At 44.8% G+C, this 12393-nt stretch overlaps 1 protein-coding gene across 1 annotated transcript in view; it reads right to left on the bottom strand.

The window, feature by feature from the left end:
* Positions 1-2084: 2084 nt before the first annotated feature.
* Positions 2085-12393, bottom strand: part of LOC306705990 (uncharacterized protein) — a gene marked incomplete at both ends in the record, with an annotated part of 31997 nt that continues 21688 nt past the window's right edge. Inside the window, 5 exons of the mRNA XM_079172903.1 lie at positions 2085-2240; positions 2446-2639; positions 6089-6212; positions 6309-6533; positions 8841-9005. Coding sequence (XP_079029029.1) covers positions 2085-2240; positions 2446-2639; positions 6089-6212; positions 6309-6533; positions 8841-9005 — 864 coding nt within the window. The remainder of the gene's footprint in view (positions 2241-2445; positions 2640-6088; positions 6213-6308; positions 6534-8840; positions 9006-12393) is intronic.

Genomic DNA, 12393 nt, shown 5'->3' with positions numbered 1-12393 from the left:
TCTCGGCGCCGTTCGTGGCCCTGGAAGGGAACTCCTGCCGGGGGAAGTGTGCGGTCATCGGTGGGCCGGCAGAGGAGGATCCACAGGAGATGGATTATGGATGGAGTCCTTGTTTTCGGGGGCTCGGCAGCAGATCCAAAAACACCAGAGAAGCACAATAACTCTCCCTCTGTGACTCTCTGCCTCTCTGGTCTTCTCCCATTCTGCTGCCAATTAATCCGCTTCAGTGAGCGAGGCACATGTCAGCGAGTGTGGGGGGGGGGGGGGCATGAATAATCGATGTCGCCCCCGGATTCAGACACAGCAACGTGCATGTCAGCGAGGGGGGGGGGGGGCAGCAGCAGCTTTAAGCCTCTGAGGATAACAACCTGACTGAACCAACACAGAAGCAAGAACACCAGCAGCAGATCTTCCAGAGTGAAGCTACATGTTCTCAGAGGGTTGAGGTCCCTTCAGTGGACGGACCGCGGGACAAAGAGTCACGAGGTTCGTCCTCTGGGGAGTCGGGGTTCAGCACATTTCATCTCGCTGATTGTTTTAATAACAAGTAGACAGTTTAAGACATTTCACAGCAAACTTTCCATTCAATTTGGAAATTTCTTGTATGTTTTTTTAATAAACATGTATATACTGTATATTAAGATAAAGACTTAGTTTGGATACTAACACGCACGTTTAACCTGATATTTAACTAAATTCTTAATGTTTTGATTCATTTTTTTATCTTTACACTTGTTGTGGAGCTAATTTAAATAAGAAATGATACGATTGTTTTGTTTTAGCAGCATTACCCAAACACGTGAACTTATCCCGGCCTGTTGAGTCAGAATGTGGACATTTAAACATTAAAACATTAGAACTAACGAGTGTTGACATGACGGACGCTGAGCAGTTGGGACAGATTTCCATAAGTGGATTTTCAACATCACCCACGAAACGGCTCGGATTGTCCTACGCACCCTGAACGCCTCGTCTCCTTCCCTACATTCACCCCAGAAGACAAACAAAGCTTCACATCGTATCGACCTCCTGTGAATATCTTCACGTGAACAACAAGGAGACGCTCTGAGGGTGTGATGAAGACGAAGAGGAAGAAGAGCGTGTGAACTGTGACTCTGCAGCTCCACCTAGAGGCCACACGGGTCATCACACCCATCAGAGAAGACCAGGGCTTCATCACTGTGGACAGGAAGCAAACCGTTCATCTGAATGAAGAAAGAAATAACAGCTGACTGGAGGTCAGACTGACCAAGCGGAGGAATAATCTCATCTGTTACAGCAGGACAACGTCCAGAAACTCATTCTCTCTCCTCTCCTCTCCTCTCCTCTCCTCTCCTCTCTCCTCTCCTCTCTCCTCTCTCCTCTTCCTGTAGTTCAGAGTGTCTCTCTTGTGGTCACATGACTGTTGGTCTCAGATGAATCCATCATGTTGAAGTGAACTCTTCATTAGAGGAGACGTTGATGATGAAACATGAAGAATAAAATGTTGATGATGAAATGTGATTTTTCGGCTTCTATTTCTGACGGAAGCGTTCGTCACACATGATGTGTTCAAGGACCGTCGGCAAAGAATAAAATGTGTCTGATGACCGGTGTAGTTTTGGTGATTGTTTTATATCAAACGTGCTCCTGTGGTTCAGAGTCAGACGTCCGCTCTGAAACAAGTCTAACGGACGATGTAAAGCCGCTCTTGTTCTCGGTGTTCCTGAAGTGGTCTGAGCTCCACAGAGTCGTCCTCCATCCTCCACTGCAGCTCAACAAGTCAGAGCTTCTCACCTGAAGACGCTGCAGAGGACGATGAACTCAAGCTGCTTCTCAACACGTCGTTCTGCAGCATGTTTGGCAGAAACATCGTCTCCACCAAGAAGAAACACCCAGAACCAGTGCTGAGAGTAAACCTGTGTGTGTGTGTGTGTGTGTGTGTGTGTGTGTGTGTGTGTGTGTGTGTGTGTGTGTGTGTGTGTGTGTGTGTGTGTGTGGTAGCGCTGCGTGTCAGGAGCCTGCAGGTTGCTAGGCAACGCCGGAGAAAGGCATGTGCTACTGCAGGGGTTCCTTTACATCTGCCCAGAGCATGATGCTGCTGTTTATGCAGGTCTCTCTGTCTCTCTCTCCGTGATGAAGAGCAGAACCACCACGGCAGCGTTCAGGTCTAACAACCGCCGCAGCTTCACCGACTCCTCGCCGCGTTCTCTGACGGCGGTAAAGAACGCCGCTCTGGATACGAGGGATCGTGGGCGTTTCTGTTAAGACCTGAAACCAGATGTGAGTCCTGATCCACCACATGACGCAGCAGCAGCAACTTTTCACCACATCTGCTCATCCAGCAGCCGACGACAACAACAACAACAACGCACAGCGGTGCACCATCACACGCAGAACATGACTCACCTCCTCCTCCCCTCCTCACCTTCATGAAGACGGAGGAGGAGGAGGGAGGAGACCTACCAGTAGGCGCCGGTGGAGCCGCTTGGTTCTCCTCAGGGTGCCCATGATGCGACGGCCCATCTTTTTAGCGTACCACACAGAGTTCAGCATGCTGCTTGTTGCTGCTGTGGAGGAGGAGGAGGTGGTGTGTCGCCTCCTCTGCGCCTCCTCTCTCGCTGCTGCTGCAGGCTGCGGGGTGGCGGAGGTGATGCTGGCTGGAGAGCAGACGATGGGAGGGAGGGAGGAGGAGGAGGAGGGCTTCACTCCACCTTGTGTGTGTCCTCCTCCTCCTCCTCCACCTCCTCCTCCTCTTCTTCCTCTTTAGACACAAACAAGGGAGGCTGCAGAGATGGAAGGAGCTTTGTGGAGGTGCTGCTTTCAGGAGAGGAGCGACGACACACAATGAGGTCGTCCTCCTCCTCCTCCTTTTCCTCCTCCTCCTCCTCCTCCTCCTCCTCCTCGAGGGTCGTTATGAGCGCCGGTCGTCGGACTCCGGGAGTCTCGACGGGAGGAAGAGTGAGAGGAGCCTCCGGGGGAGGATTAACCCGGCGGGGTGAAGGAGCATCGCGGAGCGAGACAGCGACGACTGACTGCAGCGCTGACGAGAGAGAGACAGTTTAAAGAGAGCGTCTCTCTCTCTCTCTCTGCAGTCTGGAGGAACCTCCTCCTCCTCCTCCTCCTCCTCCTCCTCCTCCTCCTCCTCCTCCTCCTCCTCCTCCTCCTCCTCCTCCTCCTCCTCCTCCTCCTCCTCCTCCTCCTCCTCCTCCTCCTCCTCCTCCTCCTCCTCCTCCTCCTCCTCCTCCTCCTCCTCCTCCTCCTCCTCCTCCTGGTTCTCTGTGGATCTGGTCCAGATGACCTCTGTCCTACTTCAGGACTCACAGTTTTGAGTCCACGCCTGTGTAAAGATGCTGAGTAATGGCGGCCGTGACGGACAGCGAGGTGTCTTGTGATGAGCGGAGACGACGGACGATTCAAACGAGCAGGAAAGTGAATTTCACTGTTTCAGTGATTCAGTCTGTAGTTAAGAGTGATACTCGGGTTAAATACAGAGTCATAACTAAATCATGAGTCCAAAAGAATTTATGAAAACAAATATAATATGATTAAATAAGTGAGGAAACTATGAATATATAATTCGCAAAACAGACAATGGGCTTTTGTTTTAAACACAACTGCATTGTTCTCTAAATGTCTACGTTTATTTAGTTAATGTACTCACTTTTTCCTCAATAAAAGCATTTTTGTGTCATTATACTTTATGTTTCTATATTTCATATTGTGTGTTTCAGAGGTGTCAATTCCTAAACACTGATGTGACACGTTTCAACAAAATGTTTTTTCATGCTCAAACGTCTCACATGGAGCACAACAAGGTCCTCTACTGTTATATCTTTATGAGTTATAATCCAGAGGAGCAGCATTGATCTTCATCACTATGCAGATGACACACAACTCTATAGAACATCTTACATCCTTTAAAACGGCATCTCTGACATCTAGTGGACAAACCAAAACAGAGATCAGAGTCATTACTGCTAAATGCCAGAGAGACAAAGTGTATAATAATATACTGGAGTTTACGACATTATCTCAGAACACAAGACACTTTGTAACAAAGTCTGATGAGAGAGTTTACGATTATTAGTGGAGTAATCAGTGTAAATAAAGTTTAAACGTTAACCATCAGAGTGTAAATAAAGTTTTAACGTTAACCATCAGAGTGTAAATAAAGTTTTATCGTTAACCATCAGAGTGTAAATAAAGTTTTAACGTTAACCATCAGTGTAAATAAAGTTTAACGTTAACCATCAGAGTGTAAATAAAGTTTCACTGACTCAGTAGAACTTGTGTTTCTAGTCTCTGATCTCTGATCATGTTTCATTGTAAACAACCAATCAGAGGAGAGCTAGTAACGTTAGCAGCACCGCTAACGGCTAACCAACGGAGGTTCACTTCAGTGACATCATGATGCCTTCAGGCTCTGCTCAGTGAATGGTTGATTGTGCTACCTGACAGAGTACAGTGCCAGTAAGAATATGACATGTGTGTCAGTAAAGTAAGTGATGATATAGAATCCTAAAAAGGAGATATAGAAATATATATTCTGTGCCTCATTTTTTCGCCATCTAAATTCAATTTTAACAGAAAATTGTGCACCGCTGTCAGCGTTGAGGTTTGTCCTCCGGTCATCACTGACGTTGAATCAAAGATGGAGGAAACACATAGTGTATCCCACTGTGTTCATTTAGAATCTATAATACCTCATATTAGTACAGAGCAACTGTGTATAAACCACATGGTACAAACTATGACCACGCTGCCGTATTTACGCCTGTATGACGTTATGTTGAGTGTTGATGTTAGCTTAGCTTAGCACTGACTAAACCAGACTCCATTCAGAAAACAAACATTTTAAAAGTTATTTACTTGTTGTCTTGTGGAGAGAACTAACAAAACATGAATTCTTACTCTTTACTAATCAGCATCATTATGTAGTTATTCTGCATAATGTGAATATGTTTATTGTAATTAAATCACAGCTAAAATGTTTATTTTGACGAGTGTGACTCAGTAGAGACAGAGACCCCCCCCCCCTAATAATCCAGCATTTCCCTTAATTATTCTAGGACCGGCTGTAACTCTATTGGTCTATAAATAGAGCCGGCCTGTCCTCCCAGCATGCTTTGCTGTGGCCGGGAATGAAAGTGTACCAGAGATGAGAGGACGGAGAGAAGAGGACGAGTCATTTGTCTCGGTGATGAATAGACGACTGTAAATCTGTTCGTTGGGTATTTTACCGTCACCCTGTTTCAAGAAAGCCTCGCTAAATCTGCCCTCGTCCTTGTCTGCAGGTTCAACCCTCCTCCTCCTCCTCTTTTTTCCTGCCGTCAAGATTTTCTTTGTTGGCGTTCATCTCCTGTGTTGCCATGGCGCTGCTGAGGAGAGCGAGCGAGAGGCGGAGGAAGAAGGATGGACGTAAAAAAATCAGAAAGAGTTTACAAGTACTTCTTCTTTGTGGGATGTGAGGACTCTGAGGCGCTATCGTCACGCTATCGCCGCGCTATCGTGACGCTATCGTGACGCTATCGCCACGCTATCGTGACGCTATCGTTGGAGATTTCTCAGAGGAGCTCAGCTGCTCATGTTTGAGGAATGTAACAGAGTACATTTACTCAACCTCTGTACAACTTCGAGGTACTTGTACTTCACTTGAGTCCTTTTCTTTTCATGGTACTTTCTACTACTCCACTACGTTTATCAGATAGAGACGGATTCAGCTACTTTACAAAAGAAGATGTTTGCACACAAAACATAATCATACAAGTGCAGCTGAAACCATCAATCAATTAGTCCATTCATCAAGTATGTGTTGTATTAGTACTGTACTGTAACAGAATATTTTGTACATGTTAGTACTTTAAATGTAAGAGTATTTTCACAATGTGGTATTAGTACTTTTACACTAATAGAGTACCACATGTTGGAGCATCCACCCGTCAAACACAGACGAGAACGACGTCACCTCATCTTCACTGAGGATGAAGATGAGGATGAGGAGGCATGGAGATGTTCTACGTTAATCAGAATATGAACGGCTGAATGTCAACAGGAATATGAATCATTGTTATTAAACGTGGTCGGTGTGACTCTCTGAAAAGGGAACTCTTGTTTCCAGCAGGACTGAGGATGAGGTCTGGACCACCATGGGGGGTTACCTGGATTCGGGGGTAGAGGTTTACCTGGATTGGGGGGTGGGGGTTTACCTGGATTGGGGGGTAGGGGTTTACCTGGATTGGGGGGTAGGGGTTTACCTGGATTGGGGGGTGGGGGTTTACCTGGATTGGGGGGTGGGGGTTTACCTGGATTGGGGGGTGGGGGTTTACCTGGATTGGGGGGTAGGGGTTTACCTGGATTGGGGGGTAGGGGTTTACCTGGATTGGGGGGTGGGGGTTTACCTGGATTGGGGGGTGGGGGTTTACCTGGATTGGGGGGTAGGGGTTGGAGGAGCAGGAGGAATAGGGGGTGGAGGACGTGGGGGAGGGGAGCTCCGGGAGGTGCTGTTGTCCTAACGCTGAGGAACCGTCAAAGATGCTCTCCAGAGATGCTACCTAAAGGATACAAGGAGGAGGAGGAAAGACGGAGTCTCGCGAGGGTCAAAATACAGAAGAAGGCAAAGCAGGAGAGAGACAGTTCATCTTTAAAGAGAGACAGAGAGGTGAGGACAGGAGGTAAGGACGAGAGGAGAGGAGATAAGGACGAGAGGAGAGGAGGTGAGGACAGGAGGTGAGGACAGGAGGTAAGGACGAGAGGAGAGGAGGTGAGGACAGGAGGTGAGGATGAGAGAGGAGAGGAGGTGAGGACTACATTTATTTATTTATTGTTATGCACCAAAACCTACTGGACAATAAACCGGATTCTGATGTTTTCCTGCAGACAGGAAGAGTATTATGAGACTAGTGGTACTATTTCTCAGAGGCCAGTTTGTCTGAACACCACAAGGTGGCAGGAGAGCTCCACGGTGCAGAGTCCTGTTAATCTGTTATAACAGGACTAAAGTCTTCATATTAACAGGACTAAAGTCTTCATATTAACAGGACTAACGTCAGATTAACTGGATTAAAATGTATATTTAATTCATTAATAAAGGCAGCGGGAGGACATTTTACAATTCCGTGTTAAAAAGGGTCGACTGCAAACGCACCACAACCATCAGTTACCGCTGAGTGGCTCATGAAATCTGTAGAAAATGTCTCCTACAATACTTTTAAAAATGGGGAAAAACTTTAAAGTAAAAAATAACAATTCATTACATGCAACAAAGAACTCCTCATGACAAACCGGGGAACTGAACTTTATCACCACCGTCCCAATTAAAAAAATGTATCTCGTTTCTTCAGAGAAAATATTCCCATCATGAAATGAAAAGAGATTCATGGCATGAATACAACACCATGAACCAACTCATATTTATAAAACATGCCCCGGGGCTCAACACCAACTCTTAAAAGTGATCTTCACGCTTCCCCTGAAGAAAATGTACATTTAAAAGTTAAACGCATCAATCTGGTGCTCAAAACTAAGAACTTTGTGCTTTTGTTCGAGCAGTGATGAAAGTACAGTTACACAAGTACTCTACTTTCAAGTACAAGTACCTCAAAATTGCAAAATCGTTTTTTCTGCTACTTTATCTCCACTACACCTCAGAGGGAAATATTGTACTTTTTACTTCACATTTGAAAAAATGATTTAGTTACAAGCTACTTTACACATTCAGATTCTTAGTACAAAACATCAATCAACTCATAAACTATGAGGTACTATTAAGTAGTATATCAATATTAAGTAGTACTTAAAATGAGCTGAAACATTTAACACAGTCATGCATCGATAACACATTTCTCTGCATCATGAATACTGTTACTCGTTGTACTTTTTAGTGTATTTTGACGCTGATACTTTATTACTTTTACTCAGCCTAAGTAAGCTTTTGAATGCTGGACTTTTACTCGTAAGTTTTTTTTTACACTGAGCTCTAGTAAAATAGTTTAAGTCATTAACGCATCGGTTGTATAAATATGAATAGTGATGACACAGCAAAAACAAAAATCAGCATGGCCTCATATAAATGACGTGGAAGGAAACTGGTGTGTGTGTGTGTGTGTGTGTGTGTGTGTGTGTGTGTGTGTGTGTGTGTGTGTGTGTGTGTGTGTGTGTGTGTGTGTGTGTGTGTGGGTGTGTTGACAGATGGAGATGGACAGAAATATATTCATTGGTAATAATAATATATATATGTGTGTATATGTATGAACAGAGAAAGTGAGGGAGAGAACACAGAACAAAGATCATTTTCTGGCTCCAGAAGGACTCGTAGGTTTATGTGTTTTATCAGATATTAGTGATTATTATTAGAGGTTTTACCAACATATAATATTTAACAGATAAAGGAGTGTGGCCTTTTTTTATTAATGTGTTATTTCTACATGAGTATAATCTGATTAAATATCAGATGATGTCGTTTCAGTCTGTTTGGATGGAAGTCAATAACCGAAAAGTCAACCATTGAGTGAACTTGGACGGTTTTCTACATAAACACTAATGAGTTCAGCCCGTTTATTTAGAGATGACATCACGGTAAACTGAACATGATCTCTAGGATCATATGAATTCACAATCTGGAAGAAACGAGACAAGATTTTGGTAAAAGAGGAAAAAGAGGCTGAAATCTATAATAATAATAATAATAATAATAACTTCCTCTGATGAGGAATTCACTTTATTAAATTCTGCGTTCATGTGAAAATATATGATTCTCTTCTGTATTCCTCTATTCATTCCTCTTTATATTTACTTTATTCATGTCTCTCCTTTAACCGTTGTGGTTGAAGGTTCTGATGAACAGATGAAGACTCTCCTACCTTCATGGGGGAGATGTGAGCGTGGGTCACGTATCCGTGCACGTTCTCGATCTGGGAGAGGTTCTTCTCGGCCACCTGGACCAGCTCCGGCCCCCCCGCCTCCTCCGTCAGCTGGGGGGAGCTCTGGTCCTGGGGGGACGAGTCCTCATCCTGGTGTCTGTACTTCTGTAGACCGGGGGAACAACACAAACAGCTGGTTACGACGGGTCTCCAGCTCTCTGATTCACGTTAGCACGTTAGCAGCACCGCTAACCACGGGCTTCTCCTGCTGAGGCTCATGGGTAGTGTAGTCTTTAGAGCCCTCCACCAAACTCACAGCTCGGTATGTTTTTGGTACAAAAGGGAAATAAAGAAACTGCAAAAAATAACTTTTTCATTTTTATAAATAATGTTTAGAATATTGTTTTGTACTTTTTTAGGATTTAAAAGTGATTTATTTAATTTTAAAACCTGCATCCATCACAGCGATCCGCTGTCAAGAAATAACTGAGGAATGGAAAAGAGTTTATGGACGTAATATGTTACTGGATTGGATCGTCTGGACCTTTGTTAATGTAACGAGAGCGTTTTTGTCTTTTATGGATGGGGGAAATACTATGAAGCATAATTGGTGCGTTGCGTCGATATTTTAACTGCTTGTTTTGGGGTTGGTGGTCTGACAGACTGGCATTAGTACCTACCTTTACATGGCAGCTGTGTACGTGACACAGATGTACACAAAACACTCCCAACGGCCGCGGGCGGGCCGTCTTAACCAAAACACTAAAAACAGGCATGTTGCATCACTCTGCTGCTGACATCACAAGCTGTCAATCACTTCTCCGGACGACGTCTGACTCATTTTCACACTGAACATTTTCAGACGAGCAGCTGGTCGGATTCATGGAAGTCTGTCAGCTTCAGAGAAACTAAAACATCTACAACGTCACAACAACCTGCTGAAGAAGATCATGTGATGCGACTGAAAGCTCAACAACAGCTATGAAGTGGACCGTGAGATGTGATCAGGCTGCAACCTCCGCTTCTTTAAAGTGAATCCAAAGCTTCACGTGTTAAAGCTGCATTCTCTCTAGTGTCCACCAGGGGGCGACTCCTCTGGTTGTATAGAAGTCTATGAGAAAATGACTCTACTTCTCTCTTGATTTATTACCTCAGTAAACATTGTAAACATGAGTTTATGGTCTCAGTCTCTAGTTTCAAGTCTTCTTCAATACAGCATGATGTTCATTTAGTAAATGATGGTCCATTTAGAGTCACACAGACCATAAATCAGGGGATGCTTTAGGGGCGGGGCTACACGGTGATTGACAGGTCTCTACGTCACTCCTCCTCAGTCCAGATGTGGTCACTTCCTGTTCACTGGTTGCAAAAACCTTATTATCCTGCAATAATTTAAACACATAACAACTAGAACATAAATATTCCAGGTGAAATATATATTATTCTTGTTTCAGGCAACAAAATGCCAAATAAAAAGAAAACAACAGATGCATCCCGCCGACTAACAATAACTCCTCTTATCCCTCCGGCTGCTTCCTCACATCTTCAGGTGACTTTAACTGTTGTTCACACCTACGGGAAGAAAACAACAACCCTCCGTCTGAATGTTGTATGATCACAGAGCAGCAGATGGAGGCTGGAGGCCAACTGAGCCGTCACCACAACAACAAAGAAGAAGAAAAACTGGGTTTAACTCCCGCTCAGGATAAATGTGACTCACACAAGCTCCACATTGTCTAGAACAGTTGAGTTTAAAATACAAAAAGCACAGAGACAGACAGAGAGACAGAGCGTTGAAGTGTCCTACGCTGTGATCGTTCTGTGAACACATCACAGCTTCGTGTCCTTCAGAGACAGTGAGCCCACTCACTGTTGGTGAGGGCAGCACTAATGTGTGGATGTGTAGCTTTACTGTCTGGATGAAGAGAGCATCCTCCTCCTCCTCCTCTTCCTCCTCCTCCTCGACAGCTCTCAGAGCGACGAAGAGGAGGAGGAGGCGGCACAGTGCCGACTCTTGCCTGCCAAAAGCTGCTATAAATAGGAGCATCAGCACGGAGCGGATGTAGCAGGATGTTGAGGAGGAAGGTTTCTGGATGATTCAGGGCTGTGATGAAGAGGAGTAATATCCCACTAGACTCTAATGCTTCATGTCGTTCATGCTCTCCATTTGTTTATCAATCAAACACAGAGATGTAGAGATTTATGTAGTCAAACAGTAAGTCAGCATCACTGGTTCCCTCCACAAACAGCCAATCAGATTCTTCCATTTGATGCTGATTATCACTTAAAAATAATCATTTAGGATTCTTCCAGGTTTAGTTCATCAAGATAATCTTCACTAACAAACTCCACTTTTATGATTGTAGTGTAAAGTAAAAAAATAACGTCTATAAAGGAACTCCACCACGGTCACGTGACTTCACGTTAGTCTATAAAGGAACTCCACCACGGTCACGTGACTTCACGTTAGTCTATAAAGGAACTCCACCACGGTCACGTGACTTCACGTTAGTCTATAAAGGAACTCCACCACGGTCACGTGACTTCACGTTAGTCTATAAAGGAACTCCACCACGGTCACGTGACTTCACGTTAGTCTATAAAGGAACTCCACCACGGTCACGTGACTTCACGTTAGTCTATAAAGGAACTCCACCACGGTCACGTGACTTCATGTTAGTCTATAAAGGAACTCCACCACAGTCACTAGTCTATAAAGGAACTCCACCACGGTCACGTGACTTCACGTTAGTCTATAAAGGAACTCCACCACGGTCACGTGACTTCACGTTAGTCTATAAAGGAACTCCACCACAGTCACGTGACTTCACGTTAGTCTATAAAGGAACTCCACCAAAGTCACGTGACTTCACGTTAGTCTATAAAGGAACTCCACCACGGTCACGTGACTTCATGTTAGTCTATAAAGGAACTCCACCACGGTCACGTGACTTCACGTTAGTCTATAAAGGAACTCCACCACGGTCACGTGACTTCACGTTAGTCTATAAAGGAACTCCACCACGGTCACGTGACTTCACGTTAGTCTATAAAGGAACTCCACCACGGTCACGTGACTTCACGTTAGTCTATAAAGGAACTCCACCACGGTCACGTGACTTCACGTTAGTCTATAAAGGAACTCCACCACGGTCACGTGACTTCACGTTAGTCTATAAAGGAACTCCACCACGGTCACGTGACTTCACGTTAGTCTATAAAGGAACTCCACCACGGTCACGTGACTTCACGTTAGTCTATAAAGGAACTCCACCACGGTCACGTGACTTCACGTTAGTCTATAAAGGAACTCCACCACGGTCACGCGACTTCACGTTAGTCTATAAATGAACTCCACCACGGTCACGTGGTATTTCTACTGTGTGTAGAGCTTTAACGTTAACGTTAACGTTAGCAGCACCATTAACGGCTAACCAACGGCGGTCCACTTCAGTTACATTATGATACCTTCAGGCTCTGCTCAGTGAACACGAGTACTGGCTGAAGGTACATTATAACGTTATCATGACGTGTTCACGTGTAATCTGTAAAA

This window comes from Pholis gunnellus (assembly GCF_910591455.1).
Source record: "Pholis gunnellus genome assembly, chromosome: 14".
Classification (NCBI taxonomy): domain Eukaryota; kingdom Metazoa; phylum Chordata; class Actinopteri; order Perciformes; family Pholidae; genus Pholis; species Pholis gunnellus.
The sequence above is the reverse complement of the archived record's forward strand: the minus strand, read 5'-3'. Positions and strand labels throughout refer to the sequence as shown.